Source organism: Buteo buteo, chromosome 9, assembly GCF_964188355.1.
Source record: "Buteo buteo chromosome 9, bButBut1.hap1.1, whole genome shotgun sequence".
Lineage (NCBI taxonomy): Eukaryota > Metazoa > Chordata > Aves > Accipitriformes > Accipitridae > Buteo > Buteo buteo.
This window is the reverse complement of record NC_134179.1, coordinates 6,828,244-6,844,001: the sequence shown is the minus strand read 5'-3', so window position 1 is coordinate 6,844,001 and position 15,758 is coordinate 6,828,244. Positions and strand designations below refer to the sequence as shown.

Sequence of the window (15,758 nt, the reverse complement as noted above, 5' to 3'; positions counted from 1 at the left end):
ACAGAACCATTTTGCCTGCTGTATGCCACCGACTGCAATAAGGAAGAACTCTTTCCAAGAACAAAGCAGGCTGGGAAAACTCTGCAACCTGTGTAAAATAAAGAGTCAGGAGGGAGAGGTCAGGAATTCCAATGAAAGAAAAATGACAGCTATAACGGAGCTGAGAGCATGAATCTGGAATCTGGAATCATGAATCTGAGAGCATGAATTCTGCAGCGATGGAAGAACTCACCAAGATGGATTGTTTCCTGTGCATTGCTCCTGTCCCTTTTTCTGGGACAGCCTTTTCTAAAGCAGTAGTACCAAAGACATACGGGGCCAATCACAGCAGCTTTGCTGAAATACTGCCTTACTGCAAACCACAGTGTGAACAGCAGTCAAGAATAGAGGGCAAAGGGCTGGAGAGGAAGCAGACAGGAGAACGGTATTCTCTTGCGATAACAAGTACTTTAGCGCAATCCATTTACTTTCTTCTTTTTCTGTGAACAATTCTGGCGCCCAGCTATTGATACCTATCGGAGCTCTCATTTCTCCTTCTGTGTCCTGGGAGATCAATGCTTAGGACAGAATTAAATTAGATCCAACCCACATTAATTAAGTTCAGGCACCCAATTCAGTATGGGTTAAGGACACCTTTTAAAGCCAACACTCACATGCACACACACGCACACAACTTTCATAGCCAGTGAACAGAAGAGCATATTTTTATGGGAAATGCAGCTGTCCCAGTTTCACAGCAGACATGAAACTTCATTTGTGTGTTCAGTGATCTCAAGGAAATTATCTATGGTGGGACAGAGAAACAAACTTTAAAAATACTCCTCTTTGTGATACTCGGCACTTTGGAAGAGCCTGTCTGTGGAATCACACGCTGGCAGGTGTTCCTTCTGCACATCTGAATTTTCAAAAGGCACTGCTGTAGCCCACTGCCACTGTTCAGAGATGTACCAGCTTAGAGCATGCAGCATGACTGCTTCACTAACATCACTGTGCAGACAGTTGCGTTGCCTGCTTGCGTACAGCCCTGAGCTTCAGATGGATGCTTAACTCATGCTGTGGGCATGCCACAAGGGGACTGCTGGCTTCACGTTAGGTTCACGCGCAAATACAGCCCTGGGAATCCATGTCTGTACACAGGACCTAGCAGACCATCTAAAGAAGGGCAGACTGTAGGCACGAACTTTTTTTGTAATTTTTATTTGAACACAGTATTCTGACAGAATGCAAAGTCAAAATCCTCAGTTAGTATCAGTATTTACACCAGTGAGAATGGGAATAAAGGTGGAATCGATGTTTCACTTGGTAAAAAGTTTTTTTGTTTTTTAACAAGATAGAAGGCCCCCAAAAGTAGGGAATGCTGGGTAAGGATGTCAATGGAGGGTCTGAGAACAACTATCAAAACAGCCTAGTGTGAAAATCTGGGGTCTGAGGCTCCATAGAAAAGTGTGAAAATAAAACTCCACTCTAAAAGCTGAACAACTGGATGCACTATTATCTTATCATCTTTACGTATGGCGCAGCATGAAATGTAATCACTCCACAACTAGAAGCTGATCAATCTGCATTGCCATATAGATATATATGTATGGTATGGATACATATATAAACATATGCAGTGTAAACGGCATCAGGTTGGTCCCTCTTCAAAGGTTTAAATAAAAGCAATGAAGCCTAAGCTATCTTGGAAATGGGGTACTTCTAAATTAAAACAAATTATTTTTCATTAAGGGCAAGTAAAAAACCACTCTCCAGAATTAACCTACAAGTACTGGGAAGTATCACGATGGCATTAAAAAGGAGTTGGATGGACAGTCCCAGTGCTCAGGCAATCACAGGGTTCACTTCTGCCTTGGGATGGTGCTCATTCCATCGATCTCAACACAAACCCACTGCAGTCAGTCATTCTAATGATGCAGCTGGGTGTTGGATAGGGCTTTGAGCTGGTTACCTTTTATGATAGAAATGCCAATCCAGGTGATAGTTACCATAATTTTCACCCAACAGGTGCTGACCAGTGTCACTGGACATGTTTCTGGTCATTAGCATTATGCAGCATTTGTTTCCTATCAGCTGCTCAGCTCTCAGTGGTTATAACTTAGGAGGTATAACACATAAATGACAAAAGCAGTCAAAAACATTGCAGAAATGAGAAACAAATAGTTGTGGTCATCCACGGGAATGGAGGTACACACTGCCTACCCACTAGTCCTCTGCCGCCCCAAGGACTCTCCCCAACCGTAGACAGACCTTTTTGTGCTGCATTTTATGGACTGATTTCTTAGAAAAAAAATCCTAGGGACCATGGGCCAAACTTCCCTATGGTTATACCAACACTGCTGTGATGGGTCATGCAAGGGCTGAATTTGACACAAGGCTTTGAAGTGAGGACACATTCTGCCCTGATATCCTGGCTCGGGATGGGTATTGCATGAGTGTCTATGCCTGCGTATCCAGTCATCCTCCATTTGCATCCCAGGAGCTAAGGAAAAAATGCAAAAAACCCCACACTTAGCAAATGACAAGACTATTATTTTTCACAGTTTGAAATTATGTGATGCTACTGTAAAAGACTGCATACTTAGAAGAATACACCGATAAAAGTGGCTCAATTTACCTGAGCCAAACTGCAGTCTACCCACGCCCTGTCATCCTTCTGTTCATCACCTTAGCGCAACGGAATGCCATAGTCAGCTCAGTTTGACTTTTCATTTAAAGGCTTCTGTTCTTTGTAAAAGTTGTTCTCTTTTTTTTTCCTGAATATTCTTTTTTCAAATCTGAACTATCGCTACACCTTCCACATCCAAACTATGTTGAAGCTTTTATTATTTCAATACTATGACAAAAAACACATTTCACACTAAAATAGTCACGCACCCACAGTGCACAAGCTTGCAGATCTAAAGTAGAATAAAAAATAAACCAAAAGAAAAAAAAAAAAACAGGAAAAAACCCCCCAAACCCCAACAGAAGGAACATCTCTATACAATGGGCTGGTCTTCCCCTATATACCTCTGCCTTCCTCCTGCTCAAGCCTCCTTTCTTTTCACCCCAAAAATCTCAGTGTTACTCCATGACTCACAATGATAAATGCCATTGATAAGCTCCCCCTCTCCATAATGATAATACATGTACTACATCAGCCCCCTTTTCCAACTGTTGACAACACTATACCAAGACAAGTGAAATCACTGGGAATCTTGGCATTGATTTCCAAGCACTTGCTCTCGATTTCATGGTTTTGATTCTGCAGAGCATAGGTGGATAACTCAATACATGATAGAATAGAATAGTTCAGTTGGAAGGGACCTACAACGATCATCTAGTCCAAATGCTGATGGAGCTAGCTTTGTAGGATGCGTCTTGCATGCTGCCAAGCACCCTTGTGCAAAAAGTTTTTGCTTTTAAATTACCTTTCTAGGGTCAAATGAAATGGTATTTACTGACATACTAAGGAGGACTTGATGTAGTCAAACATCTGAGATGAGACCAGACCAGCCCTAACTGTACAATCTCCCTTCTGCTTCTCAAAGCTCCGGGAAGGTTCTATGAAGGAAAGGGGAGAATGTCCTAAAAAAGCAGAGATGATATTTCTCTTATGCAGTCAGGCCCAGGTCCAGCAAGGGACTTAAACTCTTACTAAATTTAAGTATAGAAGGGCTCTCACCAGCAACTCTTTCATTCCAAGTTAAGTGTGTGTTTATGCGAATTGCTGGATAAAGACCTTGACTGGTGAAAATTGGTTTGAATACCCCCACCCACCCAAAAAAACCCAAACCAAACCCCAGCATTACTTTTCTTCTTACTCCAGTAAGAAATAATAATAATAATAATAATAACAACAACAATAATTAAGAAAAGATAAAGGGGAAACAACTACTGTAAACATCCATGTTTTAAAATGTCTCCCTTTGCAAAGCAAGCATGCTGCTAACCTAGTATCTATAGACTGTATTTACTTAAAAAAAAAAAAAAAAAAGGCAGCTATTTTACACATACATTTAAACACAACAAAAGTTAAAAAAAATATTTGTCAATTGTAAACACTGGAAAGAACAAAAGTTGGCAAAAATTAACATAAAATTTAAAGAAATGTAGAGTCTGAATACTGCAAATTGAAATATATCCCCGAAGCTGCAATTTTGGCATTCTTCCTAAAAAAAAGATAATAATAAACCCCAAATAAATGTCTAACGTGGAAAACAGAATTCAGTCACAAAGAGCTCAAGACACTTTGCATACTGAACAAATACAAGGTGAACAGAAATTATAACTTATTTATGAGGCTTTACATATTTCAAACTTGACTGAAAAGTATAAAAATAAATTGTGGACTTTGTTCATTAAGTACCAGCTGTACCAAGTAGTACAGTGGTTATATCCGCTATACTAACGAAGGAAAGAACAGGGTCTTTTTTTTTTTTTTTTTTTTTTTTTTTCTTTCTGTCTAGGACTAGTTGATTCTGAGCTTCCCAACCATGTTGCAAATGGTATTTGCAATTTTGCTTATTTGAATATACACAGGGTCAGTTAAGCCCTGATTTGGTTACGGGTTTAACCCTGTTTTTAAAATGTATTACTTTTTAAAAGCAAGTGCACGACAAATAGAACCTTTCTAGAAATCTTAAAAAAAAAAAAAAAAGAAAAGAAAAGAATAAGAGAGATTCCCCCCCTCCCCCTATTTATGCATTTTCTGTTTTGTTTGTTTTTCTTAAAAAAAGGCAACAGACACTAGAGGAATGAGATGTGTGTTGTGTTTTGTGTTTTAAATGCTTGGGTGAAGTTGTTCTGTCATTTGCTTTCATCTGTCGCTGATCATGCTTTGCTCTCATTTTCATTTGTTTGTGTGGCTTCATTGGGGACCGTCTTGACTTCTGCTGGAGGTGTCTTAGTTTCCGTTGCTTGCACTTCAGATTTGTCTTCTACTGGGATTTTCCTGAAGAAGAATCACCAAAATGGCACAGTTTAGAAGCAGAGAAATATAGACTGCCTATTGCTGAATTAGTGATAAGGAAAGAATGTTTCTGGAAACAAGCAAATACATTGCCTTGCTAGAGTAAAATGAGCATTTCCAGATGCAGAATTAAGTAAAACCAAACTCACCCCCCACCCCAGTTTCATTTAGCTCTAGTGAAATCTTTTCTGATTTTCCTCCTGCCCTGAGTTACCATACTAGTAGGATGAGGTCTCAGGCTGCAGCAGAGGCACAAGGCGTGTTGTGGTGTGCAAAAAGGAGCAAAAGGGAAAACTCACACAGTTGCAAAGGAATTTGATTTTACCATCACTCATTTACATCACCCAAATGTCCTATTAAAAGAGACTGCCATTTTAGCAGAAAATCTTTTTCCCTGCAGGAAGTCAGTCCCAGAATTTCCCAGTATGTTGCAGGAAGGGAAACATAGAAGTGAATTTTGTCAAACATTTTCACAAGTGTAAAGGAGGTCAAGATCTTCACAGGCTAACGCTTAGATTCATCAGCCTGTGTTTTGGCACTTTAACGAAGAATCAGAAGTCTGTTTGTCCAACACTCTCCTCATAGCCATGAAAAGTGCCACACAAGGTGCATCTGGTGGCCTCCCTGAAGTGCCTGTTCCAGCCCATTACCCACAAAGTTAGTTCGAGATGACTGCAATCGTGATTCACCCTGACGAACAGGTGAGATGAATCTAAGCCTATGGTTGCAATACTGATTTGCACCACAGGAAGCAGATGAGCAGCACGGGTAGAAGAAGGTGGCTGGATTGGCAGAAAGAACATAGCTCTGCGTTCCACCACACCCAGAATTCACTTACATGACACCGACCAAGTTGCATTAATTCAGCTGAAATGTTTCTGTACTATGGGCAAACCATTTCCCACCTCCTTTCAGCTCAGTACCAGATCACAATTCTCTATTCTGTTTGTCACTCCGTAGCACCCAGCATGACAGGGCAGTGGCTTTAGGTGCAGTGAACTGAAGTGAGCATGGATTTCTCTGCTTAGGAGTGGCAGAGCTGCACCCATCAAGGCTGCCTGCTTCCCTCCAACCCTAGTGCATCTGCTGTGCCACCCAGGCTTTCCAGGAAGGGCCAGATGCTCCATAGCTGTGTGGGGCACAAGGCAATGCTGTGGAACAGTCACACGGCAGGAATGTCTCCTGACTTAGGGGAGGATGGGAACACAGCTGCGAGGTAGGGAGACCAGAGCCATAAGACGTAAAGGCACCTGAATAATACAGTAAAACAGCGTAGGTTTTCACTCAGATCTGGAAAAGAGCCTGGTTCTTGGTCCTAGAGTGTCTGACTGACTCCTCTTTTGTGAGCGCTCTAATACACATTGCAATCACAGTGTCAAAGCCAATGATCAAGGCTGATGCTTTATTTTGGATTAAATACAAAGCTTCCAGAATGAGGTAATTTTCCTGGAGACCTGAGGATGGAAAAAATTCGAACCTAAGCTGTGACTTAGGGTATGACTCCAGTGTGGTTGCTAAAGCATAGCCTAGATTTATCTGAGTGAGCTGTAAACCCAGCTCTAGAACAGCTAGTTAGATTCTTGGCAGCAATCTAGCTGACAGTGCAGAGCCCAGTGTCCTCAATACACTTTCCTTTGCAAAAGCTGAAGAAGCTGCGTGAACTCAGGCTTTTGGTTTTGGGAGCTGCTCCCACAACAAATCTGAGCTGCTTTTTCAGGATTTTTTCTTGTGATAAAGCACAGGCTCTGCTCAGGCAGGAAAGACAAGATACTCCTTCTATTTCATCCTGCCTCTATCAACACATGGTGTCCAAATAGGAAGCCAGAAGGAACAGGGACCTTAGGTACTTGTCCCCTGAAGGGTGGTTTATCCATTAGCAATCAGCATTTTCCAGGCTTCTGTGCTCATGGCTCTGTCAGCCACTGCCATCCAAAACGACACAGCAAGACTGTTCTTGTCCAACATCTGCACAAGTGATAGGGGCCCTCCCCCCAGTTACCCAGGTGAGGACTGTTTTCAGTCTCCAGTTACAGCATCTCCTGCCAAGCACAAGGTGCAGACTCATCTCAGTTGGGGAAAGTGGATCCTGTCCAGATGGCATAAGGCTCCAGAAGACGCCTAGGGTTGTCCTGCCTAAGGGCTTGCTGATGCTCTCTGAGTAAATCAGCTGGGTAAAGAGGAGACCTGATACAGTGGATGAAGACTCATCTCTAATATACCATGACAACACACTGCCAAGTTATCCTGACCCAACTGTGCTGTGACTGCTCCCTCTCTCCCAAACAAGATCATATTACCTTATCCTTTTGCCAGTTTAGGGACAAATCCAGAGGTGCCATGCTTTCGCAGTTTCACATGGCACTAGTTTCTGCCCTGCCTGATACTGAAATAAGTTCTGAAGGGCTCCACTGATCTGTTAGGACATTGAATTTGGGTGGCTGTCCTCAATGAACTGCAGGAACTTGGCACCTCTGAGGACAGCACTTCCTTTGCACCAAACTGAACTGTTTCTGATCTCTTTCATAAAAGAATAACCTACGATAGATGAAGTTGCATAAAAGACTGAAGAATAACACATTTATGGTAAATTCCTGGGTTTGTCTTTTCTCTGCTTCCCTGGCACAGCCTATTCCTGCTTTCCTGCTGGACCCTGAAAGCCAAGCCCTGTTTAGTTGGTTCACAGGTGAGTTAGTTTGCTAAGGAAACAATGAGATTAGTTAAGAGAACACCCAACAAGAACACAGCACAAGCACCAGTGCACAAGAGACATAGCACACAATCAACAGAAGATTAAAGGCAGCCATACTCGGTCTTTGAAGGTGCAGCAGGTACAGAGCTGTCTGCAGTGGAAGAAGCAAGCTCACGAGCTTGCCCACTAGTCACACTGGCAGGAGTAGTAGTGCCAAGAGCTGCAAAAACATCCTTTGCAAGATCAATGTCTGGTGTCTTGAAGGTCCCTTCGTCCATTTTAAAGTCCTCATTCTGGGAGGGGTTTGTGGTGCTGCCTGAAGCAGCCTCGCTCTTCAGATTGCTTGGGTTCTTGGTTGTCTCTGTTGGGCTCTTCACTGTACTGGACTGCACAGCTTCCTTTTCAGGGCTCTTGGTGCTTGAGACCTCCTGCTTGGGCTCGGATGGAGCTGGAGGGCTAGTGAGGTTTGCAGGGCTTGCGGCAGCTGGCTTGTTACCAGCTGCCACTTTGGAGGTCTCAGCTACGTTAGCAACAGCACTGGGGCTGAGCACTGCACCTTGGTTGGACAGGACACTTGAAGACAAATTATTAGTAGCCGGAGTAGAGCTTGGGGTATCGCTGAGATCAACAAGGGGGGCCACTTTGGGGGTGGAGGAGGGTGGTGGTGAAGAGACTGAGGTGGCTGCCCCTTTGGCTGGAGTAGCCTGGCCAGTCGACATGGAGTTTGACTCAGGAATGGTTGTGGCTGGCAGGGCAATACTGGAGGTCAGCGTTGTGGTCTCGCTGGTGGGGCTGTTCTGAGCAGTGGCAAAGGTTTCAGTGATAGTATCAGAGTTAGTGGTGCCGGTAGTTACAGAAGGCAGCATGTCCTCAACAGCAGCTGCGGTATCGGCGGGGTGCCTGTGAAGAGGACAGGAGTAGAAGAGAAATAGAGACAATGAAGCCCACAAATGACAGCAGGGGAAAGGGGAGCAGAGCGTAAGAGTGAGAAGGCAAGTGGGTGGCGCAGCAGCAGCATGGCACATGGTTAAAACACACACAGAACATGGAGAGGTACTTGGAGAAGCAGAAACCTTTCAGAGGTCAAATGTGCAAAGGGTAGCAAGGGCTGGCTGGGACAACTGAAGAGTAGCTAGGAAGAGAAAAAGAGCAAAGAGGACACGACCTTCAGGAATGGCTTGTTCACACAGATTTTGGTTCAAGTCTTAGCCCAATGTAACCCCGCCAACTTGCAGAGACTATTCTGTTTTAGCCTAACTTTTCTCCCAGCCTCTTCCACCTAACCTCACAAGGAAGTTTTCCACCAATTCCCTGAGCTTGCAGCCCTTTGCCACCTGTCACCATGCAACAAGGTCCCAATGTAAGTCCCCTGAATCCAGTCCTTCATCTTGGCCCTGTCCTTTTGCCTGCAAGTCTAAGGCCTTCATCAAACCACACAGAATATAATTCTTTTTCTCATACACACATGTAATGCATATATAGGTACATACACGTACATATGTGCAGCTTTGAGGTGATGTTTTCAGCCCTTTTGACCAGATTCCAGCCTGTAGTGTTAGCTGGAATGAGGTTTGCTTTAGGACAATGCCTGACAGTGTATCTACGCTTTAGTAGCCATGATGTAGCACTGGTTGCCTTAACAAGTTCACGGATGTGAGGCTGGAAAAACAAAACGATTTATTCCGTGAGAAGCCAGTATGCCTGAGAACACCACAACAGGCTTATTAACAAAGAGAAAACCTTCATAGAGGAGGATAATTGAGTTAAAATTCTGGTAAGACTAGCTAAGAAAATGAGGACAATATAAATCCCAGCTATTCCTCACTGCTGCGCATCCACGTTTCAGTGCTGCTTGTGGACATAGCCTCCTTTCTCCTCTCACCTCACAGAGACCTCCAGCAGAGCCATTTTACCAGTGGGTCCCACTGCTAAGCTAATCAAAGGAGGTGAGCACTATGCAGGTGGAAGAGCCTGACCACCTCACCACTGTGATGACTCTGCTGAAGGAAAGGAACGCAACTTATGCCATCAGTTCCAAACCTGACCCAAATATTAACAAGCATTTCAGCAGCTTCCTAAAGTGAATTCCTCCCATTACTACTCCAGAAGCTATGGAGAAGTACTCAGAGGACACTAGAACTGCAACAGTCTAGGAAAGAGCTTAATGTAGACAGCGGGTAATACTTAAACCTTGCCAATCTCAGCTAATGTGGATTCACAGACTCAGGCCCCAGACAAGTTCTCTGATACAAACAAAGCTTGTAGGTAGCTCTCAGCCCTCTCACAGAATAATCAGACTTGCCATGCCTCCCCAACACCCAGAGTGTAACTACTCTGCTACTATCAGTAGAGAGGACTGCTTTCACCATGTGGCGTTCAAGCACTCATCCAGCAGAGCTCAAGCAGGAGTTGGTGCTAGGTGGGGGCTGCTTTTGCTCTGGATCCTTTGCAGTGAACCTGGACAGGTACCTGATCTACACACCAGATGGAACCTGGCAGAGACAGGCCTTTCAAGAAAGATTGCTTTACTACCCTTTTCCCTTCCAGTGCTGGAAATAGGAGTCACTGAATGTTGAGGAAGAGAGGAGGCATTTCCTCACTGGTATATCACAAAGGGAATGTGGCGATTTTACCTTTTTTCCTCTCTTCCTGCCCTAAGTCATGGGCATGAGAGATCAGGGATTAAGGCAACTGAGGCCAACATGTTGACCCTGTGCTAAGATTGATTAACGCCAACATACTCTGGCTCCGTCAGTGGGGTGGTCTCATTGGGCTCTGTGTGTTTTCCCCCATCATGGTTGGGGGTCCGCTCCTCTTCAGTCCGCACCTCCACAATAGGCTCCTTGGACTCATCTTTCCTGTAACAAAGGAATTGCATAGAGATTAGTCCCCATTCACACTAGATACCCTCCTGCAAAGACATGCTGCAAGTGTCAATAGTGAATGACAGAAACAAACTAGCCTAAACAGCAGATTACTTATTTTTGTCACTTCCTCTTCCAGTTATTACCTACAGCATGGAAGACCACTGTGATGTCCAGCATTTGGGCCAGCCATTTGACGGCTACTAACAGGAATAGGACAAAACCAGAGAAACGGCTGAAGAAAGCCCTTCCTGGAAATATAAAGCAGAATGAGTGTGGCCCCAGATCTTTTCATGACCTTCCCGTCATCGTTGAGGAACCCAGAACGCCCTAAACCAGTTTCTTTTCCAGAGTTGCTGAGGGGACACACTAATCAACAGAAGGAGCAATGTAAGTGATGACAGTACTTACGAGAAGGCAGCTTTGCCCTCCTCCATGTCTTTGCCCTTGGCTCCTGGGCCAGATTTGCCACATAAGTTGACAGCAATGCACATCAGCAGGCCACACTTGTTCAGGAAGTAGCAGGTGACATCCACAGCCACCAGGAGCAGCACAAAGATAACAATGAGAATGCCTACGATGGCAGCAGTCCCAAGGCCTGATGTAGGGCTAGTGCTAGCTTTAGAGACCAAAAAGAGAAGAAAGGAAGGCATTGTAGTTAAAAAGTGAGTTGGGGCTAATTATAGCTCAAATTTGGCTATGCTTAGGTTGCAAGCATGGGAAACTTAGAGAAAGTACACCCTCTCTCTAGCAGCCTTGTGTTATAACCAGTACTTTATCCTAAAAAACATGCAGGACGATCTACCTGAAAAGACAGATTCACTTGGACTTAATGGGGCTTTTCCCATCTCTGTTGGGCTAAGGCCTGGAAAGCAGACTACAGAAACCTCATCTACTGTGGTATATACCCAGCTGGAACTCTTAAGGGCTCCCGTTTCCCTCTACCACTTCCTCAAGATGAAGGCTGTGTCTAGGGTCCAGAGTTACTTTGGGACTGCCAGCCAGGCACAAGGACAAGTGTAAGTGAAGCTAGACTCTGTAATATGACTTGTGCTGGTGGGACACAGAATACTGGGTGATATCTGTGGGGCCTCAGCGCTGATTAGCCCCTTACGTGGTGAAAACAAAAGGAGGCATTAAAACCCTTCCTGTCACTCAGGTAAGACCCAGCTATCCAGAACTGGAAAGCGATAAGTTTTTCATGTCTTATCTAGAGAGAGATGAGCTCATCAGTGAATGCTCTAGGAGTGTTTTGGTTTAGGTACAGACAACAATCCAAGTAGCCTTCTGAGGAAGCAATAGTAATGATAAGCAGACTGTCACTCTGTTGACATTGTCCTGGTCACAGCAGCTGCCTGCTCCACCTCACCCAATCTCCACCATGTTTCCCCAGCTATAGAATAGAAAAAAATACCTTGCCTTTTCCAGTAGACAAAGGACAGCAGGTAAGAGGTGGTGACGGAGGCCTAGAAAATCCATGGGGTTGCCCATATTGTACTAAGTTCAGAGCAAGTGCCTTTAACTTTCTAGCTGTGTGTAAAATGCTGAGTACTTTCTCAGAAACAGGGAGTGGATAAACACATCGTTTAATCCCGTCAAAGCCTTTGGTCATCACAAAACCAACAGGCACAGGCTTGAGTGTTGCCAGCTGCAGCTTCCCAGCCTCTTACTATCATACCCCGAACACAAACTACTTTTTGTTCTCCATGTTTTATTCAGAATAATTCTTCCCAAGCTGCTGATCTGCAGGCAGAGCGTTTGGCTGTTGGCTCATACAGTTCAGCACCTATTTAGATGTACCAAACTACTAAAAACCTGCTTGCTAGTCTCAACCGTCACATAATCTGCCTTTCACTATGGGACTGTGCACTCAGCAAAGGCCTGTACATGTGACAGAGCTGCTTACTTAAGTTTACTGAGACAGCAGGAGCATGTTTGTCATTGTCCATAGGAGCATTTTGTTTTTTTTTTCTTTCAGTTCAGATGCGATTCTATTCATTTCTGCTGCATTTTTTACTGCTGGATGTCACAACCCCCAAACACTTAGAATCTTTTCTTTGCAGAAAAGCCCAGCAAAGCACCTCTTTCCCCTCAGCCTGATCTATGTTGACTTTGACAGGTGGAGAGATCATTTCCACAGACAGCGAGCCATACCCTCTGCCATACATTTTATTACTTCAAAATAGGAGATAGAACATCCTTAGCAAGAGGCAGATAGGTGTTGTTTCATTTTGTGACCCTGATATGTATTAAGGAATCCAGACTCCAACAGGAAAGTTTCTTTCTGCATTTGACTGTATCTAAAAGTCACTCTGAGGCACCTGACTGACACTTACATCCCAAGTCCATTAAATGCTCAGCAGTACGTTTGTGCCACAGACCAAATCCCTGCCAACACCTTGCAGCAAGCTGCATAATTAAATTAATCATTCTCCAATGCATGCAGGGAGCAAGGAGGTCATGTATTTTCCCTCTTCTAACGTATTCAGAATTCTTGCATGGATTATTCTATAATTAACATATTCCTGTTCACACCATCTCCTGAAGAAAAAGCTAAAGATGTGTCAAACTTCTCATCTACATCATCTTTCTGGGAATGAGCTCCTTAGCAGGCTAGTAAAGGTGCACTAAAGAAAGCATCACAGACAGTGAATTAAATAAAATAGTTCCTTATTGTGCCTCCAAAATATACCTCATCTCAGTCACCAGACCTGGAGCGAGACAAAATATTTTGTTCTGGGACAGATGGAATTTTCTCATGTGCTAGAAGACATCTTCCGGAAAATTCCATTCAAATTAGAGTCCTACTCTTTGCTTCCTCTCTCCTCCAACTTTTACAAGACCTGTCAGTATCAATAGCCTTACACATTGCCCACACGTTGTCCGTGAACCACTGCACATGACTCATGTGAACTGCAAGAACTGCATAAACTGCAAACTTGTTAGGACAATCACAGCCTCTGCCCCTGGGGCACAACCAAAGCTTCTGGATCCTCAGCAGGCATTGCAGCAGTGGCTGTTTTCAAGCCCCTTGGTGTTTACACATGGTACTGGACTTGGGGAAGCTGCTTTATGTGAATAGTAAGGAAGGAACTAATTTCTTCCCCGTGCAGGAGTCAGTTTGCTGTGCCATTGGAGATCAAAAGGTCCTGGCATTCCCACAGGATCCTGGGCCAGCCTGTTACTGTTTCACTTCTGGCAATATCAAGGCACATGCATAAATAGGGATACAAGGAGCTGGAAATGAAAGAATACCTCTGTCTTTGGCATCGGTATGACTAATGTGGGAAAGCTGTTCAGAAAAGATGCTGAGGAAGAAGACAATTCAGGGAAATATCACAACTGTAGTTGAAGAATTAAAACAAAAATTACTTGGGAAACTCAGTCAATATAACTTCAAAAAAAGAAATGTGCAGGGATGAATTAGGTCACTGTAGTCCTATATGCAGCAGAATAGTACATGCAATAAAGGCACTTTATTTGAGCAAAGATACAAGATTCAAAAGCTGGAAACAGAAGGTGAATGAGCTTAGGCTAGGAATAACGTACAAAATTTTAACAGAAATCCCCAAATGAGAACAGAATGTCATATCTTTCTCCACCCGACTTGGTTGAATAGAAATATGCTTTACTTTCTAATCAGGGATTTTATGCATATTATTTAGCACTACTGCAGAAAAGCCTGTCTGAATACTCACCTCTCTACTTAGGATTAGTAACATAAAGCAAATATGAAAGAAAAAAGATGGTTCCTGTTCCAAGCAACGTTTGCCATTCCACTTAAAATGACAATGGTGGGTTCTCATATGTTTGTGTGTGCATGTCTGTGCGTTTTTTGTGACTAGTGCTTGGGAAGCAGAGTATTAGTTCTCCAATAGCCCTTGGCAAGCACTAGGATCCATTGGGACAGCAGACGCTCTGCTTTGCAAAAAAAACCAAACCCCAGCAAGCACCAGGCCCCACAAAATGACTGATCTTACCAATTGCAATGTGTACAATGGAGAAAGTGCCTGACTTCTACTCAAAGGCCCAGTGATGGCTCCATGATTTGATCTACAGTCTGTCTAAATTTTGCTTTTATGTAGCTTCTTGTGAGGCACTGAAAACACTTACAAATGTAACGAACAAAAATCTAAATGTTCACAGACAGAAAATCTGAAAACTGTTGCAGGTATCCCAGGTTTTATGAAACTTGTCCAAACCACAGGCACATTATCAAATAATCTGCAAGGCTTTTCTCACATGAAAGATTAGAAAAGATCAGCTCTAATAGAGAAAGGATGGTTTTATGACTAACACAACAAATAAAGACATTCAAACCTAGCATCAATTCTCTTTTCTGCCCCTGATTTTCTCTGTGACCCCAAGCACCTGTGAAACAGTAAAGTTTCAGCCACTACAACTACCAGAGGTTTGCTGAAGCCAATATAACCAACAGTTTGTAGCAAAGATGTGCCCTGCTATCGTTCCTCTCTGTCTCAGGGTCCTCTTTTACGTTTAGGAAGCAAGGGCATAAACTATTTATACTGCTACACTGGGAGGGCTCCTATATAACTACAAAATAATTTTGAGTTTCCTCAGAAGTTTAATTAGCATGAAGATGCAGTTCTAACCCAGACTGCTGTGGCCTTACAGCCACAGAAAATGATCTGCAGCTGATCCACAAAATTGCAAAGAGCACCCAAGTTCCATTGAGTGACTGTGCTGTTAAAAAAACTTCAACATGGAGTGCTGCAGGACAGCAGTCCATAAGAACTGCTCTAACCTGGTAGTAGACTGACTGGCCCTGAAATTTTGGAACCCACTGCACAAGGTTATAAAAACCACCAAGTGCTACTGTTCCCAAGGATCCAATTTCTGCTATGATAGCTGCAAAATAACTATTTTCCTTCTCAACACCCAAAGGAGAGCTACTGAATAGGTATAAGTCTCCCCTCCATATTTCTCCCTCCCTCCCAAACAATTATCTTTCCTGTTCTGCCCTTCTGCCCCAGGGAGCACAAGCAGCTACAACAGGAAGGGCTGCTAGGAAGAAGAGTATGGAGATCGGGAGAATAAGGGCAAATCTGCAGAGGAATGCCCTTGTTTTTGAGCTATTCTCAGATTTTATGTTTCAGACAATGAAACTGGGCCAAGGTAATTGCCTGCAATGTTTTTTTCCTAGGCTAGCAAGAAAGCCCTGCAATTTTCAGTAACTTTCAAATCTCTTCCACTAGTTCTGCTTTTATAAATTCTAATTCATGACATGAATTGA

The 15,758-nt window shown here is 43.5% G+C and overlaps 1 protein-coding gene across 4 annotated transcripts in view; it reads right to left on the bottom strand.

Annotated features, from left to right (window-relative positions):
- Nucleotides 1-15,758, bottom strand: part of NCAM1 (neural cell adhesion molecule 1) — a 159,469-nt gene that overhangs the window by 1,824 nt on the left and 141,887 nt on the right. For 2 of the 4 annotated variants that reach the window (XM_075035113.1, XM_075035115.1), the window contains 3 exons: nt 10,916-11,123; nt 10,382-10,498; nt 4,367-4,933 (listed from right to left, as the gene is read on the bottom strand). In XM_075035113.1, the coding sequence (XP_074891214.1) occupies nt 4,813-4,933; nt 10,382-10,498; nt 10,916-11,123 (446 nt within the window). In that variant the 3' untranslated portion in view covers nt 4,367-4,812. Of the gene's footprint in view, nt 1-4,366; nt 4,934-7,757; nt 8,541-10,381; nt 10,499-10,915; nt 11,124-15,758 lie in introns of those variants that run through there. The other 2 variants (XM_075035119.1, XM_075035116.1) reach the window with 2 other exon arrangements.